The 27,773-nt window shown below is 41.4% G+C and overlaps 4 protein-coding genes across 11 annotated transcripts in view; 1 reads left to right on the top strand and 3 right to left on the bottom strand.

The window, feature by feature from the left end:
• Nucleotides 1-1,888, bottom strand: part of LOC147319218 (complexin-4-like) — a 3,986-nt gene extending 2,098 nt beyond the window's left edge. Inside the window, exons 1-3 of the mRNA XM_086311663.1 lie at nucleotides 1,585-1,888; nucleotides 967-1,338; nucleotides 204-291 (exon numbers count right to left, since the gene is read on the bottom strand). Coding sequence (XP_086167789.1) covers nucleotides 204-291; nucleotides 967-1,202 — 324 coding nt within the window. The 5' untranslated portion in view covers nucleotides 1,203-1,338; nucleotides 1,585-1,888. The remainder of the gene's footprint in view (nucleotides 1-203; nucleotides 292-966; nucleotides 1,339-1,584) is intronic.
• LOC147319217 (retinol-binding protein 1-like) overlaps nucleotides 1-11,160 on the top strand; it is a 26,670-nt gene extending 15,510 nt beyond the window's left edge. For 3 of the 8 annotated variants that reach the window (XM_086311648.1, XM_086311650.1, XM_086311651.1), the window contains 3 exons: nucleotides 8,364-8,548; nucleotides 10,092-10,193; nucleotides 10,893-11,160. In XM_086311648.1, the coding sequence (XP_086167774.1) occupies nucleotides 8,364-8,548; nucleotides 10,092-10,193; nucleotides 10,893-10,946 (341 nt within the window). In that variant the 3' untranslated portion in view covers nucleotides 10,947-11,160. Of the gene's footprint in view, nucleotides 1-4,437; nucleotides 4,510-4,609; nucleotides 7,085-7,375; nucleotides 7,502-7,523; nucleotides 7,650-7,812; nucleotides 8,044-8,363; nucleotides 8,549-10,091; nucleotides 10,287-10,892 lie in introns of those variants that run through there. The other 5 variants (XM_086311656.1, XM_086311654.1, XM_086311655.1 and 2 more) reach the window with 5 other exon arrangements.
• Nucleotides 11,161-11,696: 536 nt separating this feature from the next.
• Nucleotides 11,697-18,326, bottom strand: clk2b (CDC-like kinase 2b). Its single transcript, XM_086311662.1, has 11 exons — nucleotides 17,767-18,326; nucleotides 17,114-17,204; nucleotides 16,964-17,030; nucleotides 16,727-16,843; nucleotides 16,485-16,651; nucleotides 15,165-15,259; nucleotides 14,053-14,182; nucleotides 13,889-13,971; nucleotides 13,727-13,806; nucleotides 13,558-13,648; nucleotides 11,697-13,470 (listed from the first exon to the last, which is right to left on the bottom strand). Exons 1-11 carry the CDS (start codon nucleotides 17,830-17,832, stop codon nucleotides 13,288-13,290), a joined length of 1,170 nt encoding a protein of 389 aa, XP_086167788.1. The 5' UTR covers nucleotides 17,833-18,326; the 3' UTR covers nucleotides 11,697-13,287.
• Nucleotides 18,327-18,532: 206 nt separating this feature from the next.
• Nucleotides 18,533-27,755, bottom strand: LOC147319220 (meiotic recombination protein REC8 homolog). The gene is made up of 17 exons (XM_086311657.1): nucleotides 27,671-27,755; nucleotides 25,259-25,327; nucleotides 25,041-25,183; nucleotides 24,889-24,964; nucleotides 24,679-24,799; nucleotides 24,505-24,580; nucleotides 23,443-23,510; nucleotides 23,292-23,370; nucleotides 23,077-23,200; nucleotides 22,817-22,994; nucleotides 21,276-21,477; nucleotides 20,750-20,901; nucleotides 20,583-20,628; nucleotides 19,627-19,705; nucleotides 19,445-19,534; nucleotides 19,238-19,347; nucleotides 18,533-18,953 (listed from the first exon to the last, which is right to left on the bottom strand). The coding sequence occupies exons 1-17, from the start codon at nucleotides 27,724-27,726 to the stop codon at nucleotides 18,850-18,852; spliced, it is 1,773 nt and encodes a 590-aa protein (XP_086167783.1). The 5' UTR covers nucleotides 27,727-27,755; the 3' UTR covers nucleotides 18,533-18,849.
• Nucleotides 27,756-27,773: the final 18 nt, after the last annotated feature.

Genomic DNA, 27,773 nt, shown 5'->3' on the forward strand with positions numbered 1-27,773 from the left:
TGGAAAAACATTATATTTTGAAGAAAATTTAAACTGGTGTGTGAGAGTAGTGAACAGAAGAATGCAGCGTTTTGTAAAGTTTCAATTCAACTCTGTTAAAGAAATAAAAATTTTTAAAAACCCAGTACCGTGTATAAGGGGAAAACTGTCCAATTTACACAAAACTAGAGGATAAATATTGTTATTTTCTTCCAAACACAGACCTCAGGCAGCTGATATTTTCTCCTGAAATGAGCTCTCATCGCTGCTCTCTCTGCATTCTTCTGGGCCTTGGTGGCTTCCCGCAGCTTTCTGTCAACACAGCAGACAAACATAAATACAGCTCAGATATCGCAGGCAGAAAATAAAAATCTCTCTGCACAGTTAACGCCTTCGTTCATCTCAGCTGCCTCCTGCAATGAGAGCACAGTGAGGAATTGACAAAATGAGGTGAACTGAGGGGATTGATTTCAGTTTGCAGATGAATTACATGTAACTCAGGCAAAACTTGATTTCATGTCTGTTTAGAGTCTTTTTTCCATTTTCACCTGGAAATGATAAAACGCCTGTTCATATAATGCATCCAAGAAGCAACCCTGCCTGTTATTTGTAATGGCACAAAATAATGATACTACTCAGGTGCTTGTGCAGCTTTGTGGTACTTGTGGTTTCCATTTCTGACGCCCCTCCCATTGTCTTGGAGGCAGTTTGTGGTGACACTACACAGAAATTGGCTGATATGGGCGGTTAGTTTAGTTTGTCAATCGTTTCATTGTGTTTCATTTTTTATTTCTTCTCGATAACAATTTCTCATTTAGATTCCAAAACTATGAATTGTGATTTTTAAGCAACATTTTCACTGTAAGAGTGCTACTTGTAACACTTCATGTTTACAAAAGCACCTGTTGCTACTTTTACTTAAAGTATGTGAATACTTCCTTCACCCCTGCATGACGGTTTCTACATCACATACAGAGCATTACTTGCCTCTCCTTCTCCAGCTCTGTCTGGTACGAGCAAATGATAGACAGATCTTTGGGATATGCAGCTCGGGGGGGAGACGTTTTGCCCAACTTGACACATCCTCCTCGACTCCCGCTGCCTCTCCCTCTCTTGTTCCTACGTTTGGCACACAGCTTCTTCCCCTTCACCTCCGACACACAGCTGGTCAGCTTCCTGATGGGCATGCTCAGGGAATTTTTTAATCTCACCACAGACTCCATGATGTACCGCACACACACCCCTATTTCCTCGTCAGATGACAGGTGAATTTATGGTGGCTTTCGCCTTCCCTCATGTTGTGTTGCACTGACACGAGAAAATCAGGACACGCAGTCTGACATCTCACAGCAATAACTCCTGCCAAGGACAAGGACGGCAGTCAGACAAGGCTCAGACACTCAGAAAGGTTAAACACACTGATGGAGAGTTTATCATCTAGATCAGGTTAAAGAGGGCAGTAAAGCAGAAAAACGGAAACTACGTGATGACAAAACATGAAAATGCCAAACTAACATGCTGAACAGGCTAATTTTCAGGGTCTATTACCACTGATTTACACACAAACATGGTTTACCATGCTGTTCCTGTCCACGGTTATCTTACCCATGCAGGTGGCCACAGTTGGCCTAAGGCTCACACCATAAAATCCAGATAAAGCACCCAGCCAGATGGCCTTCACCACCACCAGCCAATCCCTAAAGCTTTTTAAAAAGTGGGGAAAACAAGAATAAAAAAACAGTAGACTCTCCACGAGATATTAAGCCTGCAACTTCCTGGCCTTCACAGGACAAAATCACTGTTTTCCATTGAGGTTTCAGCCTCTCCTTCCCTCTTTCCCTCCTACAGAATCGTTTTCACATTTCACTACCCCCAACTCTGCCACACAGATTACTACCTAAGGGACTTAATGAGGGGAATCTCGTTAGCCGTGGCAGGGAATGCACCTGATGAGTCACGTGTCAGGGGTGAAGCTTTAGACGTGATGTTGAGTGACACACCCATGCATTCACAGTAAGTTAATATATTTATAGACTCATTTGTCCTCCTGCGTAGCTCCATTTAATCCATGTTGTTTTCATAGTTTAGAAAATGGGAGAATAAATGCAACAGCGACAGTTTTTTTTTCTTACAAGAATGCTGTTGGTATTTATTTCACTAAACATTCGTGGATTAAAGATGACTAAAGATGGGGAAAGAAGAAATGAAACTTGGATGGAGAGAGTCCGGCCTTAAAGAGAAGTATTTGAGTCAGTGGGAGATCAGAAACGTACTGACAGCTGGACTGTGCAACTGTGCAAACTGTCAGAAAAGAGGGGACAGAGTGGGGTCACCCTCCGGTCTCCCTCAGTCTCTCCACCAAACAATCAGTGCTGAAGTTTGTTTAAAGGGAGAGCATAGTTTCCTGCATCATAGACTTTTTTATCTACAAACACAGTTTAAAAGTTGCAGTGTAATACATTACCCCTGATTTCTTTCTTCTTCTTTTTTTTTTAAATATATGCACTCAAAAAAGGATTTCTCACCCTCATTAAAAATTGAAGCAAGAATCTTGAATAAAACACAACATAATATAAAATCAAAGGGTTATTTATGTAGTAATTAACCATTAGGGGAAATGTGATCGATATACCAAAACAAACTAGATTCCAGTAAATGTAACATTTTACCTTCTACTTATGTAACAAATTACATGGAAAATTTACATGCAATCAAATTACTTAAAGACAGCTTCCCAGCAGAAATATTATCTGAGTGAGGCAGAGGGCGTGAGTGTGAAAAACAAAACCTAAAAAAACAACCTTCACCGGGTCATTTCTTTCCTCTCTGTTCAGTTTCACTCTGTTCAGTTTCACTTAGGATCACTACAGACAAAGAGGATTGTTTGTTATTAGGATTGTCACAGGTGTAATAGGCACTCCTGTAAAAGCAACTCGTTAACACGAATATCTAAGCAGCCAGTCACGTGGCTCACCTCAGTGCATTTAGGCATGTAGACACAGTCTTTTAATGGGAGATACAACACTGAAATACACACAGAGAAAAACAACAGCAATTCTAGCTAGTCACAGTATCACATATTTAGCAAATATTTTATTAAATACCCCCATTCAACGACTAATTAAGGTAGATATCTAATTGCCAATCACATAAAAGCATCTCAGTACAGTTTATTAAGTCAAGGAGGAGCGTTTGCATAAAGTTATCCTTCCACTGCTGAAACGTGAGATTGAACCAGGGACCTAACGTTCTTCCAAATGAGCTGTTTCAGCAGTTCAGTTTGTGTCTGTTGCTGCACTTTACTCCAATGGTATCCAAAGTCATTGGATCTCAATGTGCATTGTACAGCCAGACAATGTTACCACATCAATATGAACCAAAATCTCTGGGGAATGATTGCAACACCATGTTAAGTGACTGGTCTGTGCATTTATCAGTGTTGTTATGGTGACCTACAAACCATGTGCAAACACAGACCATGAGGCAGGGGATGGGCCAAACTGATTTATTATAAATCTCTGATGGAAGCGCAGAGGGCCAGGGGTTGCCAGCAGGCAAGAACAAAGCCAGATGTGGAGGCTGAACTGATGGCTGAGAGCCTGAAGATGCGAGGGAGAGGTTAGTGAGCTGGCTGCTGAGAAAGACACTGAAGCCAGAGCAGAGGAGGCTGCAAAACACTAAAGACAGGATGGCCCTGGGAATCTATCCAAACATTTAGCAAAAGTGACAAGAGGCATGGTCACAAAAACACCAACCTGGCAGAGTGGAAACATCAGTTCTGAGGATATGTAGTGGTCTCATTTGAAGAACTGGCTGCAGCTGGTGAGGTTCTGCTTTGACCCCAACACACCTCTTTCAACAACTACAAAACGAGCAGACACATCCCTACAGAGAAAAGGAGAAAGGGAAAGAGAAAGAGAGAGACCTCTGAAAGTGATAGCAGGTCAGCCTGACCCAGAATTAGATGCTGAGGGTGAGTCACTGGCTCAATGTCTTGTACGGCTGCTCTGGGACTTCCCTGCACTTCCATATGAGTACACAGAGAGCAGCAGCAAGTCTCCCCTTCAGTGGCAACAGGTATTAATTATGCTGGACACAGAATGAAAAGAAGGAGCTTATAAACAGCCTAATTCTCTTCCAATGATGTGCTCTCCATGAGACAGCAAATTAGGCCTGACTTTTCTGCTTCCTGAATTGCTGCTGTGTTTAATTCATTTCATTTCCACCAACTACAATTTGCAAAATATTTTTACCAATAACTATCATTACTACTAAAATGAGGAAAAAAGAGTTTGAACATGGCTTTAAATGTTATCAATTGTCTCCAGTTTCTAAAAGTACATTATAACGCACTTATCTGCTTACAACACCATGATACATTATTTGTTAAATATAACTATATACTACTGTTGAATGTAAAATGGGGTTACTTAGATCTCCGTGTGTCCTTTTTTTCAGAAATGTGGCCCAGCTGTTCTCCTGATTTCTTATTTTGGCACACTTGTTTGAATGTCTTGGAACGACTCCACAGTGAGTTTTATGCTCTCTGACCTACTCTAATGCCCTACTTGGCACCGAGAGCCCATATGCACACTTCAACCAACCTGTTTGAAGTCCCTCACTCATTTCCACACCCCTCTCCCCTTACTCTTCCTCCTCTGGTGCCCAGAGCACTTTAATTTCTAACAGGTGAGGAAGCTTTAATACTTTAACAAGATCACAGAGAGAAACCACGCCCCCTACCCCAGAGCTCATGCAGACCTGAGATCTGTTTACTAATCCAAAGTTTTGCCTTTTACTACTGAAGATAGCTCGAGGTGGTCCTGTGTCAGCCAGTACAATTCATGAACAGAACAAAGGGGAAACATTACTGAACATTTCCATGTTCATATTCTCCAGGTGTGTGTGTGTGTGTGTGTGTGTGTGTGTGTGTGTGTGTGTGTGTGTGTGTTCACGTGTATGCCAGTGTTGTTTTGTCACATGTTGGACACTGATCTCCCTGAAAATCCCTTAAGTGGCTCTTTTTGCTCAACAGTGGTTGACATTATAACTTAGCACGTGACCCTAACCTTCACCATCACAGGTGAATGCCTCTGACCCTTACTGCAACTTAACCCTGATTCTAACTTTTACCCTCAGTGGTGTGGTTGTTAACATGTAAAAGATCCTGAGAGCAGAAGGCGACACAAGCTAGTTTACTTCTAGTTCTGATCCCGAGGATACTGTGGCGACCACTTTGGAAACAAGGAAGTGTTTGGAAAAACAAGTGTTTGAGACAAAAATCAAGCGTAGTACTGCGATATTTGCATGTATCTATACAGGAACACTGAATTTGGATATTTTAATAAATTAAAATACTCTCGGAATACAATAAAAAATCTCATGCAGCACCATCCTGAGACAACGTTAGCTGAGTAAACCTACATTAAATTAACTCAAACAACAAACCATCCCACACTGGATACAAGCAGCTTGACAAAACCTAATTCCTAATTCAGAGCAAGCTAATGGCTCAGTCACAGGAGGAAAAATAGAACGGCGACCTCCTTCAATCAACCAAAAATAAATAAATAAATATTGGCTGCCTGGTGATTGCATTATTTTTTTTTTTTTACATTACTGCTGCAACCTGTGGTGACTATTCAATTCAGATTTATTTATATAATGCCAAATCACGACTCCAATCACCTCCAAGCATTTTACGGTACATTGTAAGCCAAAGACCCTACAATAATACAGAGGAAACCCCAACAATCAGATCTTAGCAACACTTAGCAACAGTGAGGACTAACTTGAATTTCAGTGTAGAACATCTGACCAATGTTGTTCATTAATGCTACTTTAATATACCTGTTCCGTATTAGTATGCTGCGCATGCACGCAGTGAGACGGGGCAAGAGAGAAGGGACCCGCCCCCTGGAATGTAATGACTAACGTGTAATGGTTGCTTTGTTTCGAAGTAAAGGATGCTCGATGATATTCACGAACCCTGAGTCATTATTAAACGACAAACATTCAGTAAAAGAAACCTCAGGCAGAAGTAGACTAGTCTGAGGGTCGACTAAATGGTTTCCCATTATTATTACTGTATTATCAGAAACAAATTACATGTAATTGCCAACTTGACCCCATTCAATCGCAGACTGATAGCAAACTGACTCCCTCTTATGGCGGGCTTTAGTAACAGTGCTGGCATGCTTGGAAACAAAAAAGTGAAGTGAGATAACTATCTTATTTGATAAAGAGACGATGACAAAGTTTAACTCTGAGGACATAATTTGCAGTTTAACAATAAGGTGATGGATCCTTTAAATATGTTATTGCAGTACTCGGTATATGGCGAAATGTTATAAATGTCAATGATATCGTATCTTAGGGTGTTTGGTGACTCCCACCTATATAAAAAGCAATGAGGTCCTCGGTTTTTCTCCTTATGGTGACAAAGGCCGATGTGGCATCGGGTGAACTGAGCCTCATTTAGATGACTAGACGAGTGTTTACACACACCTAGACTGATACGGGGAGATTTATAGATCACGTCACATGTGCACGTGGGGTTTTGAGACTGTCTTCGGGCTGCCAGCTTCTACCCAGATCCACAAATGTAAGCAGCATTCACGTACTAACAGAAAACTGGGACATTTGGGCTTTCTGTGGAATTCCCCAATTTAAGATTACAGACGCCATATAGGAGCCTAGATGTAGTCATTCTACATCACCTGGATTAAATCTATATTTAAAAATGAGCAAGAGTTATCCTATACTCGCTTCAGAGAAGGAGCTCTAACTGACCGTTTTACATCAGAAGAACATCCAGCAAGTAGTGCAGGTTATTTAAACCATATATTAACTTTCACAGGCTATTACTCGTTTTCTAGTCGAGGGATGATATATGAAAAACACATGAAGCTCAGATGTCCCAGTTCTCCACCCTCACTTGAAAGCAGCTTACATTTGGCAGCTTAAAAATTGTCTCCAAAATCCACGTGCACATGTGACGGGATCTGTGCGTGTCACCGGGGATTTATACTTATGTGTAGGGATGTCGTAACCCCTTCCCCCGAATCCTACGACCTCACCAGACGTGCACCAGCTTACTGGAAATGTAAGTACAGGTGGCGTCGAAGGAGCTGGCAGCTGCTGTGATTGGACTGTGGATCCCTGCTATGCATTTCCGGCGGCTACCTGTTCGCCGCAGTTTTTGAATTTATCACCGAGAATAATAATAATCATCATCACCTCAGTATAAAGACTCACAAACCTTGGATAAGTGAAGGAAAAAGGATGGATGGAGATGTTAGGGAGATAGTTTCGGCAATCAGTATGGATGTGATGAAATATACAAAGAAGTGGCAGGGGGCCGGGGGAGGGGTGGCGAGGGACAAAAAATTAGCCCCAGGGGGAGACAAAAAAGCAGCTGACCACTACAAAGAGTGGGGACCCAAGAGGGGGAAAGCCCCGGCATTTAAATTGTTTCCATCGTGGCTGACACCGCATATAAAACACCGGGACAGACGATAAGGTAATTACAGGGAACACCACGCAAAAGCTGGCAACTACGTCGGTCAGTTACGTAGCTTACGTCGTCAGCTGTACAAAGGTTCACCGCAGAAGTGATGATTAGACTTCTGCGATCAACAGGCGATTCGTGCACGGCTATTTAACGAGCTGTAAGTGAGCGAAAAGAACATCGCAAGTATTTGTAGACATTTGTGCGCGCTGGAAGTTGAAAATAAAAAGCTAAAATAGCAGATTTGTGAAGTTTAAATTATTACTATTTATTCACATTGAATCTCTTTAGATTAATCTGTATTTGTGTTTCGATTGGAGCAGGTATTTGCCAGGGCTTACAATTTACGCACAAGTGGTTGTACACTAATCTTGGTTCAGACTTGTGGGTCGGCAGCTGATCCGTGGGATCCAGACGGGACGGGAGGAAAAACCAGAACAAGGCAAAGCAGGAATTTCTGGAGTTTCTTAAGGAAAAAATGACTAAACCTAATTACTCCGGCACCTATCATATGGTGGAGCAGGAGAATGTGGACGCCTACCTGACATGTTTAGGTACCAGTCTTTATGCAGCATATTTTATAGTATTATTACCATCAAATGTTTAACGGGTAAAACCCTCTCATTTAACATTCATCTTTCATGCGTTTATCTTTAAATAATTGTTTATATGTTGACTGATTCATAATCTTCAGTGTCTGGTTTAGTGATGTGGACTATCTACATTTCCAGCAGCACATTAGTGTAATGAAATCACCACCTTTGACCCACTTACACCCTCACAAGTGTGTGTGTTCACTCCACCTGCAGTGTCTGAGGTAGAAAAGATCCCCCCATAAGTGTGGCTTACAAAATCTTTCCCTCTTTTCTCCCAGATGTTAATGTTGCTTTGAGGAAGATCGTGTGTATGTTGAAGCCCACTAAAGAGATCATCCATGACCCAGAGACAGGAGCCATGAAAATCAACACAATCACTACCTTCAAGAATTTCAGCATGGATTTTAATATTGGAAAAGAATTTACTGAGGACCTGAGGATAGTGGATGGCCGTACCTGTCAGGTGTGTGTTGTGTTTTTTCCAAAGTTTGCTTTGAAGGTTAGGTACTTGAGTAAAGTCTGTACACTTCCCGCTGGGATTATTCCATAACCACTCGTTGCTGTTTAAAAACCCAGAATAAGAAACATTCAGCTCCTTCCCAAGTAACCATTCAATGATGGGCTATGATGATATTCTTCAGCTGAATGCTAAACAGAGACGACTCATATCCCAGATTTATGAACTTATCAGTAACCTTAATCCGTGCTCCACTGACCGTCTGAGACTGGGACACTGACTTGGGGATAACTTTAACTGATGAGCCCTGGAACTCTGTCCTAAACTTGGTGCGCTAATCATCTGTCTTTGCTGGTGCAAAGTGTTCACTTAACTAATGCTAGATTAGTAAGGATTTATCCCAATGTTGACCCGAAATGTCCTCGGTGAGAGTCCAGACAGCAGATCTGACACACATGTGTTGGTTGTGCCCGGGATTGCCCTCCTTATGGTGAGGAATTTTTAAAGCATTTGGTGAAATGTTTAAAATGTAATGTGACCCTGAGGTGGGGTTTGTGCACATTTGCCAGCCAGGACTCGTGTTATTGTGGCTTTTACCACTTTGCTTGTAAAATGCTTGAGTTTTCAGAAGTGGGAAGTGTGTCATGGCCCAAACAGAGGAGGTTCCTCTGTTGTATTGATTTGATTTATTGATTTACTGATGCTCATCAGTCTGGAGAGGTTATAAAACCATCCTTAAAGAGTTTGTCTCGACAACAGTGACAGTGTTCAGGTTACTGAGTCTAACATCAGCAGAACATTAAACGGCGATAGAGTCCATCGTAGCAGCGCAAACTCGACCTGCAGATTGCTAAAGATCTCACTGGAAAACCAGAAGGCTGTTTGAACTCGAATTCATGTATAGATGATGCTGAAGTAGAACTTTTTTTTTTTTAGTATGAAATAAGAAGTCTTGTGTTTGGACAAAGGAAATGGCGATGGTGGCGTCATGTTTTGGATCGGTTTTTGTGCATTTAGTCTTAAACAACTGGATGAATTCTGAATTACACCAGAAAAGTCTCAAGGAGGTGACAGGACCCCTGTCCGTGGATTAAATCTCAGGAGGAAATGGATCATAAAACAAAAACATCACCCCAAACTCACAAGTTGTTCCACCAAAGTGATGTTAAGGAGATCAAAGATGTTTTGGAAAGTCAAAGCCCAAACTATTATCTTTAAATGTTCTTTTTTTTTAGTTATTGCTGTCTACAGGGTGTCACATGATACAAAAGATGCAAAGATACAAAAATATTGGATCATTTTTTATCAGGTCCAACTAATATATTCATGTAATTTTTAAACAAATATCTAAAATCTGATGTTTTTGGTCACATCTTTGAAAAAATGAAGTATATTTTAAAGGCTCCATGACCTTTCACGCATCACTGTATTAGTCTCTCCCCCCCCCCCCCCCTTTTTTTTTTTTGCTTTGCATAAAGCTTCTTGTCTCTTTGTGTGGCTACTTTACATGCTAATGTTTCACACTAACGGCATCTCTGTGGTTACACAGACTACAGTAGATTGGGACGGAGACAAGCTGGTTTGTGTACAGCGAGGCGAGAAAGAGGGACGAGGCTGGACGCACTGGCTGGAGGGCGACAAGCTGCATTTGGTAAGGATGTACGAGGGGAAGAAGAGGCCAGTGCAGAGAGAAAGCAAGGAAGAGGGAAGAAGGAAAATGAAAGCTTAAAGGGAAGTGATGGAGAAATTGATATGCTAAATGAGGGAGGGTATTCAAATAAGGCAGGTTTTAGAAGTTATTCATTGGCTAATTCTGTTACTGTCTTTGTGAGAAAAGGTTTTTATTAAGAGGTCTGTGGAGTTTGTATGTGCCTAAAAGGGGAAAGTCCATCACCTAACAAAGGAGTACACACAAACTGAATGCACAAGTGCTACAGAAGCTCAGAGGCACATTTGTTCTAGAACAGTTTAAACTCATAGCTTATCTTTCATTGCTGGTTACGTTTTCAAACGGTCAGCATTCTCCCACTAAAAAGCTCTCACAAATTTAGAGAAAGTGTTGCCGATGCTAAACTCAATATGCTGGGGAATACCAGCGACGGTTTCAGAGGTTACACAAAGGGAACAGTGAGGGACTAATGAAGAGGTGGAGGAGGAAAGTGGGAGCGGGCTGAAAAGACCTGATGAATAGATGTGAAAGAGTGGAAGACGGATTATGAGGTCAAAGCATGAGCTGGTGAGGGGGGTGTTCTGGACAGAATCCCAAATGTTCTTGTTGCTTCTCACCATTCATTTACACCCTCTCACCTCATGTTTTTTTTCCCTCTTCTTCTCCGTCTCTTCTCTGCAGGAAATGAGAGTTCAAGGCGTCGCAGCAAAGCAAGTCTTCAAGAAGGCTGAATGAAGTCACTGAAAATGTTTTACAGTCAATAGTCTCATTTTAAAGGTAGCCGGTACGAGAGTCGTGTATATAGCATTATTTATTAACAATATATTTGAAGTACAACAGCAAAACTGAATATTTGTGGAAAAAAACATTGTTCTGAGAGAAGAGAGTTGTAGAGCTTTTGTAAAGGTCTTTCCCTATGTTGCACAATCTTATAAAGAAGTGATGCATCTGTCATGTTTCTTATTTTAAATGATAAGGTGTGTGTGTGTGTGCGCGCGCGTACGTGCGTATGTGTGTGCGTGCGTGCGTGTTGCTGCATCTTCATATCTAAAGTGATTTTTATGCATTATTGCACTGGAACCCTGAACTTCTACAGAAATTACCAAATGGAAGTGCATGTGAAAACTGTCTGGAACAGTCGGATCGGACGCTAGCTGATCTTTAACCTCCGGCTTCCTGGTTCAAAGTCCGCGTGATGTCACATTGCGCCCGTGTGACAGTAGAACACCTAAATATGCATTCACTGCCAGTGAGTGGGCGTCATGCATCCTGCCTCCTGCACTCGCTTTCAGCATTGCAAAGGCTGAAGAGGGGAAACTGGCGAGTACACGCTCGCGCTCAGCAGAGTGACCATGCTCTCTGCTCAGCTGCACTCAATCAAGATGCCAGAGGAGGGCTGAGAGTCAGTAGTGTGTGAATGTATGAGTGATGAACTGAAAGGTTGCAAGAAGGCATCTGAATTAATTCAATGACTGCAGGTGCTATTTTATGTAAAATTTATTACAGAAAACATCAAAATTGCCATAAAGTGACTGCAAGCACAAAACTGAAAGGATCATACATCTTCAGCTTTTAAATACATCATGTCCTCCAAATGTTAGAGACGTATCTGATTACATTTTATTTTTTCCCTTTAAAATGTCCAATTTTAGAACATGTTTCTTTTATTAGCATGAAGACAACGTCTGTTGTGTTTGTTATAACCATTACTACATCACCTGTTTCCAAACTTCAGTGTTTTTGCTAGGGTGACCAGATGTCCCTTTTTTTTGTGGGACGCCGCAGCAGTTTTATGACATCTCCCACATACAGAAGCAAAGTCCCACATTTACACGGCACTTTCCTAAACTCTGTTTTGTTTTTTGTTATTTTTTAGCCTTCCCTGAGTTTAAAGAACGCAGGGAAGGCTTTTTATTATATTTAACTGGAGGTTAGCAAGAAGTCACCAAAAAGTTAGCAGCTTGTTTAATCTGATGGAATCTACCACAAAGAAAATGATTTGGCAGTTTATACTGAGAAATACAATTTTTGTCTCTTTAGATAAAATTATACTTCAATTTCTCAGATGGGGAAATATGGCACGAAGTGACACAGTGCATGTGTGTTATAATTGACTAGAAAAATCGTATTTTTTTTTTAGATATAGCTAATATAAGAACATGAATCATGAATACAGGGTTAAATAAGGACTACTGCATAACAGGTTAAGTTAGTTGGCCTTTACATGCTAGACTCATGTCTGATTTATTGTAATTTTTTTTTTAAGTTGGGCATCTGGTCACCCTAATCATAATTCTGATGATCACACAAGCCTAAGATGTAATATTTCCTTCAGTTGATTTGCTTGTTAAGGTCAGTTCTCCATTAGTAGTTTAACGTTTGGCACCTGCACCATTTCTTCATCTTTTTTCCTCGAATATAAAAAGTACAGCATAAAAAAGTAAAAGCAAATAACTTTTATATTTTTCAATTGTTTCCTTTTTTAATGTTATATATAATTATTTTATTTTTTTAATGTTTTATATAATTAAAACTACACACTAGAAAATTACACTTAAAAAAAATCACATTTATTCTAATTAATATCTAGAGACTCATTACCTCAAAATAAAATGCTTCTGTTCTGGGGGATACATTAAGGCTGAGACTGTTGGATTTTTATAATGTCACGTAGGTTGCATTTGTCAAGTCTTTCCATACTTAACAAGCTTGTAAACAATTTTAAGACAATTTTAACAGAAACATAGAAAAGCAAACAAACATAAAAATAATATGCTCAGAAAAAAATTGCTAGCACCTTTAGACAAACGTGTCTGCTAAATAAATTTTTTCCCTACTTGAAAGGATGATGCTTCTCTTTTCTCTCTTCCAGCTCAATCAGCTGTAACTGTTCAAACTTCTTTTATCTGAGAAGCTGCTTACAATGATGCTTTCAGACTTTCTCTTTCACTGTTAGCTGTCATTTCAGTGTTTAACTCAAATAACTTAAACCTCTTATTTTTAAAGCTTAAATTACAAATAAACTTGCAAACACCCTCACCATATGGTCCACATATGGTTAAGTGTCTACCAAAGGTCATCTGCTCATGTCACAGCTGTTCCTCCACCCCTGACTTCTTCCTGGATGATGGAGGGGCTGGAAGAAAGGATGGCACAGAGCGGAGGAAAGAGAAATACGCTTTGAGGGCTCGTACTCCAGCATCCTCTCTAGGAGATCGAAAAAATGGTGGTGTTCTCTCCCGTGTGATAACAAGTATTCCTGTAAAACAAGGAGAGAGACATTATATTCAAATGGTGGGCACCGAGCAGATAATGCTTATCTGTGGTCCGCCTGCCCACGGCTCACCCTTAACGGCTTGCATTTGGATTTGACGTAGCGTCCGGCTTTGGAGCACTCGTTCCAGTCTAGATGTCCACGGTGGAAATACTTCTGCTTTCTGAGAATCAAAATGAAGAGTCGTCAGATCAAAGTGTTTCAGAGTTTGTGACAATGAGAGGGTGCACGAGCGGGATACCTGCTCCTCTGAATCATCCTCTGAGGAATCGGTCCCTGTACTCTCTCTATCATAGCAAGATGCTCCTTGTTGTCATGAGTCTGTAAGTGGACACAAGAGGAAGTAAAGACCATGACAAATAAAAAGACAAAGTTCGTCTTACTTTTATGTCGAATGTGTGACCTGGAAGAGTGTGAACCCTTTGTAGTATTCAAACAGGATGCAGCCGATACTCCACACATCACACGGTTGACTCCAACCCAACTCTGTGGAAGAAGGAATAGCTTTGTTACCAACTGGACTGGGCAGGTCCTGGATACTCCCCGAGCTAAAATGACATTTCTTACCAAGTATGACCTCTGGGGCTCGGTAGTGACGAGTAGAGATGATGACAGAGTGGTGTTCGTGGTCAAAGGTGGCGCTGCCGAAGTCGACGAGCCGCACCGTGGTGTCGTTTACCCGCCTTTCATTGCACTTCTAAATGGGCGACAGGTGGAAACACTGTAAACCCTCCCAACTTCGCTCATTTAAAGTATAATCTTTGTATTTTCCTGCTATTGATGATGCTTTGATAAAAAATGATAAAGAGCATTAGGCTTGCGCTAATGTGATGAAAATAACAAAAAGTTATGAACAATTTTACAATACTGCAACACGGTAGGACAAAACAAGAACGAGTCTATCAGATTAGAAAAACAGCTACAACAAAAACGCTACTATCGGCTGTTTCCATGTGGACAAGGGGTCACTGTAGCTGGTAGCTCTGCATGTTTGATTTGGTTGCGTTTTACAGCAGATGCCCTTCGTGACACAACCCCACCAGCAGATAAACCCCCTTAATCTCCCACTTCTTTTTTGGTTGGATTAAACTAATTAGATTAAACATCTCAATCAACTAACTGAATCAATGTCTCACAACGTCTCATTTAACCCAGTTAACCTTAAAAAACGCTTGGTGGATTTAACTAATTCCAAGAAAGTCAACAAGCTTGTTCTCCCTTTTTTGCTAAATGCAACACTGTGTCTCCACTTTGGTCTTGTCTGTTCACAGGACATTGGTCCAGAAGCCATGTGATTTGTTCCGATGCAAACCAAGCCATGGTGCCGTCATAAAGTTTAATAAGCTTGGACATCCTGATTTAACAGGAAGCAGTAAGGGTGTATTTAGTTTTCGTTTTTATGTGGCTGTGAAAAACGAAGAAAAAGTGGAGATTCCCATAAATAAAAATTCAGCAATATGTCTCAGAGCTGCCACATATTTTCCTGCAAAGGTCAACAAACAAGCTGCAGCCTTCCTGGATAAATATGAGATTATAAAAAGCATACATGTGGGTGTCTGATTTCTGCTGAAACAAATTTGCACCCAAATGAAAAGCTGCATTTTTCTGCCATCATTAATCCCCGCTTTTTCTACCATCCCCTGAAGCCCTCAGCCATCACGCCTGCAGCCATTTCTGACCTTCTCGGCGTTGTATATGAGGGAGTAGTCCGAGTTGACGAAGAGGATGTTCTCAGGCTTCAGGTCAGTGTGAGTCAGCTTGTTGTCATGGAGAACTGCAGAGGAAACGGGAGAGAAGTTCAGATGAGGAAGTTCATCATGAGCAGACACCTCAAATGTGGTTGATTGTAGACAGCTGGATGTGACAGATTTACAGCAGCGAATTAAATGTTAGTAGATAGGATATTACAAAGATTATATATCAGAAACCCGAATGAAGCCTGTCTGATGAAGTGTTGGTTTAATTAAAGCAGAGGGACTCTTTGATGGTGTGATGCGTTCCAGCTGAGGAGTAACCTCCATGGCCAAAAACTGAACCCGAGGTGAAGCTGCCAAAAACTACAGCTTCTCTAATGGCCACTTGAGGCCAGTTCCAAAAGCAAGTCAATCCCCATGACCCCATGTGTTAAGACACATGTTTACAGTACAAAAAAACCTTCGGCTTCTGTGGATAGTTTCCACTTTCATAACAACGCTATGGAACTGACCTTTTTGTAATAACTCATCCACTTGGATACTAGAGTTAAGGATGTTGCTGCTTTGATTGGCAGGTCTCCCAACACATGCAGCTGGAGCAGAGTGGCATTTGAGTTTTTAAAAAAGCTTTTAAATAGAGAAATTTAATATTATTACATCCTGTGTGGTACAGCCCAGCTTCAGGTTTAGTTTGCAATATCTGTGCATTGCACGTGCATCTAAAAATGTGATACCTCTTGTCTCCAAAAAACGAAAAACAAAAACATTTCAATGACCAAAAAAGTAGCATTAAACTAATGTAAACCAATGTGTGAAGTCACAGTGGATGAACCCATCTTCTATAAAATCTGTGGTTGCAGCTCATCTTTTGTGCTGTTTATGTTTAAATATTTAGGAGTGCATGCTCTGCTTTTATTTTGGAGAATCGTAGGCCGCGGTTTACAGCATCCTGTCTCATTCTGAAGTTAATTTGCCAGCATGATATCAAGCAAATGATACCATGTTATGGCTACATAACAAATGGTTGTACTGAATATGAAATTAATATTTGATATGACTAAATTATCAATAGCAGACTTGTCTGAGATTTGCAAATGATTGCGTTCGGTTATTGACTAGAATTAATCACTGAATGATATCAATCATCGTGAATGACATCAATCACTCACTGCCCTAACTGCTCCTGCGTCTTGCTCTAATTTGCCGTGTTTAATCTGCTTAGTCTCATCCCTGGCATTGATGCAGAGGTGCAGCAGAAAAGGGAAAGTGGTGCTGCACACTCTGTATGATGCGTATTGGACTCACAGCTGACAGCGTGGCAGATCTGCTGGGCCATGTGTCGGATCTGGTTAATTGGATACGGCAGGAAGTTGTTTGATTTCAAGAAGTCAAATGTGCTGAGAGACAGCAGCTCAAAGGAGATGCACACATGGCCGTAGTAGTTAAACCAGTTGAGCATCTGCACGCAGTTACTGATGAGGAAGAGAAACAGAGGGTGAAACATAAAGCACATGAAACGGGTAACAGCGTTTCAATCACAGACTCACTGTTTGTTGTGCGGATCCTTCTCACTGATCTTCTCCAGGACGTTGATTTCCAATTTGGCTGCTTCTCTGTATTTGTCCTGGTTCTTAATGATCTTCAATGCAATTTGATTTCCTCCTCTGTTTTTAAACACTGTTTTAAAAAAAAAAATACCCCCCCCCCCCCCCCCACCCCACCCCACCCCACCCCCGCACACACTGCACATTGATTCAACTTGAAACTTCTGATGAAAAACCTACCTGCTGTGGTCCACACACTGAACCACTTTCCCAAAGGTCCCCTCACCTAAAGTGTCGACTATCTCATCTGCAAGACAGATAAAGATCAGCTTAATGACGGAGCACCGTAACGAGGCTGCTTACTCTTCCTACATCTGTGCTGCAACCTACATCTGTCTTCAAGGACGTCACCACTTTTGTAGATCAGGTGACCATTTTCAGAGTCCCTCTCACTGTCATTTGCAGCCCGGTCGCTTCTTCTCTGCAAACAAAGTCAGCCACATTCATGACAAGGTGGAGCAAAAGATCAAAAAAACATCAACCTGCTTCTGTCACACCCCACCTAAAAACACACCGAGTAACATCTGACCTCTGGGTCTGTAAGGAGAAAGGTCACCAGCTGGACATACCCGTGCACTCAAGCTTGCATGGTTACAGAAGCTCACACAGCTTTGTGTACGTCCTCCTGCTGAGGCTGTCCTAATGCAGCCATGATTAATGCATTAAGGTCGATCTCAAAGACCTGAGCCTGCCCTAAAGGGGGCTCATAAGAAAATGCCAGATGACTCTCTTTGGAGGAGCTGAGGCTCTATTTCCATCCACATTCTGAGACTGTTATTAATATCAGAAGCTCAGCATGTGAGTAACTGACACTTAGCGCAGGACATGGGCCACTGACATACATAAACACAACCAATCTGCACATTCATTGTTAGAAAGCTGGTGATCTTTAAGAGATCAACACATAGTGCAGCTGGTTAAAAGTAAATCACACAGACTTAGAAAGAGACACAAAAACATGTTCAAAGAATGCAGATACTCACAGAAAGGCAGAGGCAAATACAGTCCAGAAAACCCTTAAACAGAGAATGCAGCTCTGTCTTTCCCATTGCACAGCAGTGCAGATCTACTCAGAGAAAAGACGAGCCTGAGTGGAAGAGAGGCGGATGGAGGGATGCTGCACAGGAGGTGAAGGCGAGATGCAGGTGAGGTAGCGGCAGGAACAAAAGGCGATGAGGAGATGTGGAGAGGAAAAGCGCCAAGGTCAGCACGATAAATAGTCAAGTAGCAGCACGGGAACAAACTGAAGGACGAGGAGTTGTGAAAAAATAAAAAATAGCCTGCAGTGTTGTCAGCTGAAACCAGAAGTGAAAGGAAGACACGATGCCGAAGCTTCACCACGAAAGTGACAAAAGAAGAAAGAATATCTTAGGGAGAATAGAGAAAAAGTAAAAGGCAAACACTGAAAGTAAGCGAACACGACAGCTGAAGCAGACAAACACAAAAAGTGAGGAACAGACGGACAGATAGGAGGGCGAGCTGAGACAGACGCTAAGAATAAACTTTGGTCACAACCCCCTGAGAAAGTTTTCAGATGAGAATCAAGATGTGGGCACAGGGGCTGAGTGGATCCAGTTTCACTCAACTTACTTCCTCTCCTCCTTGCACCTCCTTAACCCCGGCGGTATGATTTTCCACACCCGTCCTCCTCCGCACGCTACATATACTTTGTTGCGTGCATGCGGCGCCCACTTTCGTCACAGAAATAACTCACAGAGGTCACAAAAATTCATTTATTTTGCAGTTCAACAGAACACAGCACAGTTCAACTGAGTGCACAGAACAACAACGACAACACTTCTGTTTGATTGCAGATAAAACAATAAAAATTGTTAAAATATTTATCAGAAATCTCATAAACCTGGTAGCACTAAGGAACAATTATAAAAACAACACTTAATCGCATTAAAAGCTCGATAAAATGCTTTTTAAACCCTTCTCGTGAAATGATCTCTCACAAAACACCGCTTTGTATTTATGATGCTGTTGAACACGAAGTTTCCAGTCTGGCTTTAAGATGGGACGAGTCCGATCAGGAGGCTCAGCGCTGCTTCGCTGCTTCCATGTTACAAAGGCAGATGTATTTCTTCATAGTTGGAGCCACGAAATATGAAGATGTCACCATAAGGCTCATCCTGCTCCACACGCAGCTTCCTGGCAGATAAAGATGCTACCCACCAACACAACACACACACACATAAACGGTCACTGAAGCACAGAAAAGATCTCATGTTTTTAAAGCAAATTACTTTTCCATGAATGTACACAAGTCACCAGTATGTTTGTTCATCAGTTCATTCCTAAAGCTTCCACTAGTGACACTGTTTGTTATTTCAACCTTTATAAACTGAAGGTCACGGGCCAGGGACCGCCACAGCCTTGGCGCTGTACCATTAATACAATTTTAACATGAGTGACATGACAGTTCGATGATAAGTGAAAGTGCCTGCTTACCCAGAAGCCGCTGAAAAACATTGCTGACAGTTTTGCGGTTGACCTCGGGCGGCAAGAGGGACTGAAAAAGCAGAGGCTCTACTTCACCTTCGGCCAATTCTGGCAGCAACCTGGCAACAAACAAACCACATTCCTGTCTCCAAATCGAACTCAAACATCGGGAGACACTAAAGAGAGAGTCGTCTCTGTTTTTCTGCTGGTTATTACCGAGGTGACTCCGCGGCTACTCTCCCAGGCAACTCGTCCGACACCTCTGGGATGTCCCTCAGTGTAGAAATAGACCTGGAGAGAGTGGACCTGCCAAATGATGGGTGCACATGAGTGTGATCGCTCACACACACACACCTGCACATCAACACACACAGAGATCTTCTTTGATATTTACTTACCCTTCGGATAGATATAAGGGGGAGATCTCTCGAGACACCTCTCTCTGGTCACTGCCCTCCAGTGGCAGTGCACCCTGGGCTGGATGTATACATGCATTTTAAAATGAATGCATCTTATCGTATTTTAAAAGCCATTAGTGTTACACGCCTGACCTGACCTCTGACCTCAGGCTCACCCCATGTGAATGCACAGAAGGTTTTAGCTTGTGCCAAATAAATCTGCAATGCTAACACACTGAGGACAAAATGTTACATCCAGTTAAGCTAAAACACACACACACACACACACACACACACACACACACACACACACACACACAAACCTGCTAATTTAAACCTAAAATTGTGAATTTCTACCTTTAATTCAAAGACTGTATACAAAGATGGACGTAACTATTTTTATGACACTCAGTAGTTATTCAGGTCATGTTGAAGCCTCAGCCCCTTGCTAATTACTAACCGTGGCGGATGGCTTGGAGCCTGGTTCTGCAGGAGGTTTCTTCCTGTTAAAAGGGAGTTTTTCCTTCCCACTGTTGCCAAGTGCTTGCTCATAGCGGGTCATTTGATTATTGTGGGTGTTTCTTGTTTATTTGTTTAACAAAGTTGGGTAGCTTACAGTATAAAGCACCTTGTGAGACAGTTGTTGTGAACTGGTGCTTTAAATAAAACTGAGTGTAACTGAATGTTTGTGATTTGTGGTGTGTTGAACTCATGTGTGATTAGCGAGTGGGTTGGGTGAGTGATTTAAAATTCACGACACTGCACACAGTAGCAGCATGCAAGGTAATTGGTGCTTGAGATCTTAAACCCTTCAGGAAAGTGTTTACTAAGATATCAGGATAGTGCAACTTATGGTGTCGCCCCCTGCTGGTCATGACTTCATCACTAGCTTTAGGTTTTAGAACTGGAATCTACATCCATCTTTGTATACCGGTGATAATCTTTGATAATCTTACCTGAAATATCAAGCATCTCTGATTCTGCCATTTCTCTGAGGACCTGCTTCACGCAAAGACACAAGTAATGAGTTAACAACTGTGAGTGTTTTTCCATCTCCTGCATTAAAAGCCTTTGCAGACATCCCTGCCAATCGCTGCCCACGTAACAAAACGCTTTTCCACACCTCTCTTTCGGGAACCTCGAGCATCTCACGCTCTCTCTCCCTTTCAGAATCAGTGGATTCGGGGCCTCGCTCCCCAACTTGCAGGTCCGAGCCCGAGAGGGGTGTGACGGTTGCACTCTGTCTCCATAGAAACTGAACCTCTTCAGGCAAGACTGCAGGGGAAAATAGCTTCGTGGTTTATTTTTGAAAAGGTTACTTGAGTCACACCATTAATAGAGCTGCAGCGGCCGCTGAATATAAGAAGTGAGGGGAATAAATAGAATTCAAGGTTCCACGTGAAGCTTTTACTGCAACAATTTAGAGGAGCCAGCATTAAAAATATTAGCAGTTAGATTATTAGAAGCCTGTAATTAGAAAAGAAAGGAGCTCGCAGCATAGTCCATGGCCATACTAGAAAACCAACAGTGCACAGCTCTACCTGATTTCCATCTAATGAGTAAGGTATAAAGGGGGGTGAGATTTAAACAGATGTTTCTGGGGTGACGAGAGGATGCTTCGCTCTATTTTTAGCAGCTGTGATACTGACAGGTGCAGGGCTTGTTGAAGAGATCAGCAGCAGGAAGGATCCTTTGAAAGGAAAGCGGGGCGAGGAGTGGTCGCCTCGTCTCGGTCAAAGAGTCGTCGATCTGTCGCTGCACATCGTCCTGGGAGAGCTGCGTCACCGGGTCAAAGAAGATCAGCTGCCTGCTTCTCCTCTTCCTCTTCTTCTTCTCTGGTGAAGCCACATCCTGGGGGCGAGGGAAATAGATTGACTAAAGGGGACCAGAGATTTGTAAGTTGTAGCTAATTTGCTATTTCATCTAGGGTTTGAGAGTGACGAAATTTCTATTCTCTGTATGTCCTGTACATGTGGCAGAATTGACAAATAAAGTTGACTTTGACTTGACTTTGACTAATGTCTTGTTTTTATGTTATGACTTAGTAAAAGAGGGTTAGGGAGATTTTTCAAAAGGGGGTGGGGGTAGCAAGCTTACAAAATATTCCTCCAGTTGGTGTTAATCTTCCACCAGAATGGAAAGCTCTCAGGGAAGCTTCACACTCAGTTTTAAGACATTTCTATACCTATTCAAGACCTAAACAAAGCAAAACAGTAACTTTCCCTTTAAAACTAGAACTGTAATCTCTGAATAACTGATTCCAAAGATTTCAGCTGGTGACTATGGACTCTATACAGTCTCAGCAAAGTATCATACGCAAGCCACTTTATTAAGTACAGCCATTTAACTTCTTTTTAACACAAACATCTAATCAAATGGAAGCAACTTTGCATATTTAGAATTGGAAGCATTTATGATTCCAGGTTGGGACTGCCTAAAGACAGCACTCCACTGCTGAAACCTGGGATCTTCAGTCTAAAGCTCTCCCAACTGAGCTATTTCAGCATGTTTGGGTAAGTAGGTACAGATAATGAACAAAAAGGCGTGCTGAAGTTCAATCTCAACATCAGAAAGAGGAAGAAGAGAGAGATTTAGGTGTTTTTGCCACAAAACCATCCGTAGGGTTTAAAGTGGGATGGTCAGAAAAGTAGTGATTTAATGTGGAAGATATTTTTTTGCACGCTTTGGGCCCCTCAGAGCCTGAGCATCGTCTAAACACCGCAGCCTACGTCAGTATTGCTGCTATGTCCATTACTTTACAACCACTGTGTGCCCATCCTGCTTCCAGCAAGATAACAAAGCTGAAATCACCTTTTTTTTTAACATGACAATGGGTTTACATCTCAGTCAAACAGAGCACCGTTGGGATGTGGTGAAACAGGAGATTCACATTGTGGATGTGCAGCCATCAAATCTGCAGCAACCGAGTGATGCTATCATGTCAATCTGGACAAACTTGATTCATTATTTATTATCATTGCTAGCTGCACATATAATCTTACATGTTTGACCTTCTTAAATAGTGCTGGCAGTAATGAGAGCATCACAGGGTCTACAGATTGGTGTGCGTGGGAGGGGTAAAGATACTTAATGTTCGTCTGTTAGGGCAAAACCGTTTATAGCTCTTTCTGTTTTTGTTAAATACATTAAATATTTCTGTCATTTAAGTAAAACCCACAAAAGCCAGCACCTCCAACTCCAGACTTCTTAGACGCCTTTCACGTTCCTTTGCTGCAGAGGGCGGAGCAGGCAGGCCGGGCACAGAGACGGGAGTGAGCTGGTCTGAGGGGGGCTTCTCTGCGGGCAGGCCTGGCTCTTCCTGAGGCAACAAAATAGCCTCCTCACTGGAAAGAGTAGTGGGCTGCAACCTGACACATGTAAAAACACACTAAGTGGATCACTGTTTGTCTGTCATGGTATTTTCTGTTTACATAAGTGTCTCTAAGTTACTCTAGAGTGGATCCTGTGAGCTCCTTTGCTCCGTGTTTCTCCAGGTCGCCCTCTCGTTCCTCCCGTTCCACCTCTTTTTCTTGTTCCCCTGCTGCCACCTTTTCTCCCGGTATCTCCAAATCTCCTGTTAGAAAAGATTATAGAGTATGTTATGTCCCATTCTACGTTTTTCTTTTCTTGAAAATGCAAAATCACAGAAGCTTTTTGCTACACACCTTCTGGAAAGTGATCTGTTTGTGCCAGCAGGAAGTCAATAGTATCTGGATGGTCATCAACCAGCTCTGCACCCTCAAACTAGCAGTGAAATAAGGCAGATGATGAGCAGAGATATTACACTGAAGATCTGTTTCCTTTTTACTCCCCTACCTCTGTAACGGGGATACCAACAGGCTCCGCCTCTCTCAGAGTGATGGCCTCTGGAGACACGGTTATACCTGCGAAAACAGAGTCGTGAATACACATTAATATAAAAGTCAGCATCAACTCCACAGAGGCCAGCAGAAGCTATGACTAATCATGTTTAAATTAAAGTGCTCTCCTCTGCTGAGTGAAATTTAGCTGCACAACCCTTCCTGACTCTGAGGCATCACTTTCTGCAAATTAAGTGTTTGAAGGCACTCTGCTCCGCTCTGCTTTGACCTGTCGTTTTCTTTCTGCTCCTCATGTCTGGCTGGATTTGCAGTGTGAGCTCATGCAGGGACGTGCGCATGCTGCACATCCCTGAACACATTTCTACAGAAAAATAAGCCATGTGAGCAGATATTATTTGTACAACTAGTGCAGGTGTATCTGCTTAAAGTGCAAAAGGTTCCTGCTTCTATAGGAATTAAGAAGATAAGTAGGCGCTGCTAAATAAACTTGATTTGATTAACAATATTCGTGCCAAAGATGAAATAAGATGCAATAGTGATTAAAAAAAGCTTTCTGCTCCTTATTTTGGTGTATCTGTATACAGAACTCAATCTGACAGAAATGGTCCTTAAGAAAGACCAACCCTTGGCAACAGCCTATACCTAGGAGGGGTTTTAGGTATGTAAGTAAGTAAGTAAGTAAGTAAGTAAGTAAGGGACCTTGAGAGAGCTGCGCACAAATAAATCCCCACAAACCTTCATGAACTACTTCGTAAAGAGGAGTTGGCCAAAATTCCTCCACAACAGGGAAAGTGATTTCTTCAAGCTGTTGCTGCTAAACGTGGTTCAACAAGCTGCTGAATCATGTCGTGTACTTACCTTTGCGCTCAATGTTTCTACATTTAGGCTTTTTGTTAAATTAATTATGACAAGATGAAATGTGACACGTGTCGTTCATTTGAGGCTGTATTTAAATGATTTTAAGACCTGCTAAGGTCATTTTTTAGTATGACTTGACACATAAAAAGGAAAGAAAACTAGTACACTTTTTCAATTCGGCGACTTTAACACATCCTACCGTTTTCCAGTGCAGCAGCTGGACTGATCAGTTCAGGATGCTCAGGAGAAGCTTCTCTCAGATACTCCCAACTCATCTAAGAATCAATACAGCCAGAGAACTCTTAGTTTATGAACTAATAAGATGATTTGCAGCTCAACTTTCACTTATTAACTGCTACTATTTAGTTGCGACCTGTATTAGTGTACTGGGGCTGGGCATGGCATCCTGCAGCTGCATCACTCCAAAAAAAGGGTCAGGAGCTCCGTCTGTCTCCTCCAGCAGAGTCAGGACATCTGGCAGGACCAGAGATGGTCTGGAAAACAACGGGAAGCTCAGTGCCAGGAAACAGCTGTTACTTTGAGATTGAACATGAAGGTAAATATGCTGAGCATAATTTCTCACCTGCTGTGGTCATCCATATCAATTTTCTGTGAGGTTCTCTGTTTGACCAGCTGTCCCACAATGGACTGAAGTTCCTCTGAAAGGACAACAAATGAATCAACATCAGGATCAATTATGTCTCTCCTTCCTTCAGTGTGTAAATGCCTCCTTACCCAGAAGAATAGCACACTGCCGGTGGTAGACGACAACGACACCATACTGAAGTTGGGAGGACAGGTAGAGGGAGAATCGGGGTCGGGGCAGACCTGGACAAGGTGGTGCGACCCGCTCCAGCACGTAGTTTATGATGTCGTCGCTGGATGAGCATTAACTTCATTTTAATATGCAAGCAAGCTAAAAATGTGAGAAAGTGACTCAAATTACTTCTTACCAGGTGCTTCTAACGTTGATTTTCAGGAAATCCCGGCGGGGAACCTTGATGCCTTTCGTAGCTGCCAGCCTGAAATGGGCACAGGGGATTAATGATGACTCATGTTTTATTTTACTGAAGATGGAAATCAAGATTAAAAGCTAAAGAACGAATAAATAATGTATAATCTTTTAAACTGTGACAGAAAAGAACCAAAGACAGTCTGTGGTTGGGAAAAGTTTATGGTACCATTAACACGCAATTCACCTCCCCGTCCACTCGCTGTTGTGCTCCATTTTTAGAGTAAAACTTAGCAAGTATCAGCTAAAAATACCAATAGATTCTCATAGTTTTGACACCCTTTGATTGTTGCATTTGGGCATTTTCGCTTTTGTCACATTTCTTGTTTGAAAATATTCAAAATATTTTCAGTCAGTGAAAGGTCTGGTCTGCAGGGAGGCCAGTCCAGCACCTGAACTCTTCTACTATGAAGTCATCCTGCTGGAATAGATGCAGTATCTGGCTCATCATTATCATTGTCTTGCTGAAATATACAAGGATTTCCCAGAAAAAAAAGCCTCATCTGGATGGGAGCGTATGTTGCTCCATAGGTAGCAACATACGCCATATGGCAGCATTCCCATCAGACATGCAGACTTTTCAACTGAGCACTGATATGAATGGTCCCTCTCCTCTTCAGTCCAGAGGATGCTCCATAGATGTTTTTTAATAATTTGTGGCTGGCACACTGAACTGTGTTGAACTTAAATGTTTCTGAGCCCTGCAGTGATTTGTTTTTGGCAGACTCACATGTTTTTCATGTAGCACCGCCTGATGGCCAGAAGATCACAAGCATCCAGTTTTAATTTCCAGCCCGTTCCCGCCTTGTGCACAGAGATTTCTCCAGATTCTCTGAATCTTTTAAATTTTATATACTGTAGATGATGAATTATTCAAAGACTTTGCAATTTTCATTGAAAAACATTACTCTGAAATCCCAGAAAGTTGATTCTATTCATCTGGACGTAATGTTTTCAGTGGGAGAAATGTTTCATCACTCATCCAAGGGACTTCTTCAAACCTTACGAACATCTTATAATTCTGTGATTGCAGCCATTCTCCAACTCTCTGTGAATGATACTCATGGCTGTTGATTAATGGTCATGCATCAAAATGTTACTCTGAAATTGTTCCACAATTTTGCAGATGCATTTTTTTCCAGATTGATGAATCTGTCTATTTAAGATGCTGTTTTAATGCTCAGTTACGTTACTCTGCTCCGCTGCCAATTAAGTGAGTTGCAAAATGTTCCTCCACCTGTCTCCCCCTCCAGTCCAGCATCTTCCAGATATGTTGCTAACAAAAATTCAAACTGAGCTAATATTTCACATGATTAAAAATGTCTCAGTCGAAACATCTCATGTGTTTTCTATGTTCTACAGAGAGTAAAATATGGGGGTTTTAAAATTTGCAAATCACTCCATTGTTGTTTTTATTTTCATTTTACACCGCACAGGTCAGTGAATTCTTAAGTGTACTTAGGACAAATGTACTTTTTTTTAAAAAAAGTACACATTTGTGTATGAAAAATGATTGACACATTAACAATTTACCAGTTTTTTACCCTTTAATAGATGCAGTTTCATTTGCTTTTCAGCTAAAAACTGATCGAAATGACTTTGATTATCATATAATATTTTTTTCACGGTTTTAAAAATGTCTGAAAATACCTTGAATAAATACAAAGATGGGAATGCCCTCATTTTACGATGTATGTAGCCTTTGATCTCTCAATCTTCAAAGCTAGCGTCTTTCATAAACAAGGCTTCAAATACTTTAAACTTGATGTTTATGTTTGCTTAACCTCAGCTGCACCTGCATCGTGCGATCTTTTTTTTTTTTATTTTTTTAACACATTTAAATATACATATGGACTCAGAGGCAGAATGTGAGTTTTACATGCATAAAAATGTTGGTAAAATGTATGTAAAATTGATAAACTCCCCCCAAAACTAACACACAGTGCACCGGTTATTTTCCTTGTGAGGAAGTACATACATTTAATTACTTTAACGGGTCGACAGAAACATGCTTCTGTTAGGCTTTTATAGACTAAAATATTAATATGTTTAACCACTTAAAATGTACTTAAACACCCTGTTTTCTCTGGGTAAAGGAAGACTGGAACATAAAACGTAACCATCAGCGAGTCTGAATGTTTACTTCAGGGGTTTGTGCACATTAGCAACATTTTCCCCCCAGATTTAAGTATATTTATGATTAGAAACTAGTCTAAAATACCCATTTTCCTATTAAACGTAATGATTTTTAAAACATCTTATCAATGTTAGCTGACATGAAACGGCCTAATTAGCCTACTGCAAGCACTGTGGAGTACATCTATGTGTCGATTTTAACCAGGTTTTTACTCACCAGATGGTAGAAAAGCATCCTGTGTGACGCTTTAAAACTGTGGGATAGTAAAACATTTCAGCAAATTTTTTGATAAATCAGTTAATTAGCGGATAAAATCCGA

Source organism: Aulonocara sp. 'chitande type north' Nkhata Bay, linkage group LG11, assembly GCF_057382095.1.
Source record: "Aulonocara sp. 'chitande type north' Nkhata Bay isolate Kocher_YH1m ecotype deep benthic linkage group LG11, A_spYH_male_GT1.1, whole genome shotgun sequence".
Classification (NCBI taxonomy): Eukaryota; Metazoa; Chordata; class Actinopteri; order Cichliformes; family Cichlidae; genus Aulonocara; species Aulonocara sp. 'chitande type north' Nkhata Bay.

Bases quoted from the DNA above. Each gene is read 5' to 3' on its own strand.
- LOC147319220 (XM_086311657.1), bottom strand. From the start codon at position 27,726: ATGTTTTACTATCCCACAGTTTTAAAGCGTCACACAGGATGCTTTTCT. The intron at 24,581-24,678 runs GTCGCAACTAAA...ATTGATTCTTAG, and splicing joins GCCCCAGTACACTAATACAG to ATGAGTTGGGAGTATCTGAG. The intron at 19,535-19,626 runs GTAAGTAAATAT...ATCATTTGGCAG, and splicing joins CCCTTATATCTATCCGAAGG to GTCCACTCTCTCCAGGTCTA.
- clk2b (XM_086311662.1), bottom strand. From the start codon at position 17,832: ATGGGAAAGACAGAGCTGCATTCTCTGTTTAAGGGTTTTCTGGACTGT. The intron at 15,260-16,484 runs GTGAGTCCAATA...TTTCCTCTGCAG, and splicing joins GATCTGCCACGCTGTCAGCT to TTCTCCATGACAACAAGCTG. The intron at 13,649-13,726 runs GTATCCCGCTCG...TTTGATTCTCAG, and splicing joins AGGATGATTCAGAGGAGCAG to AAAGCAGAAGTATTTCCACC.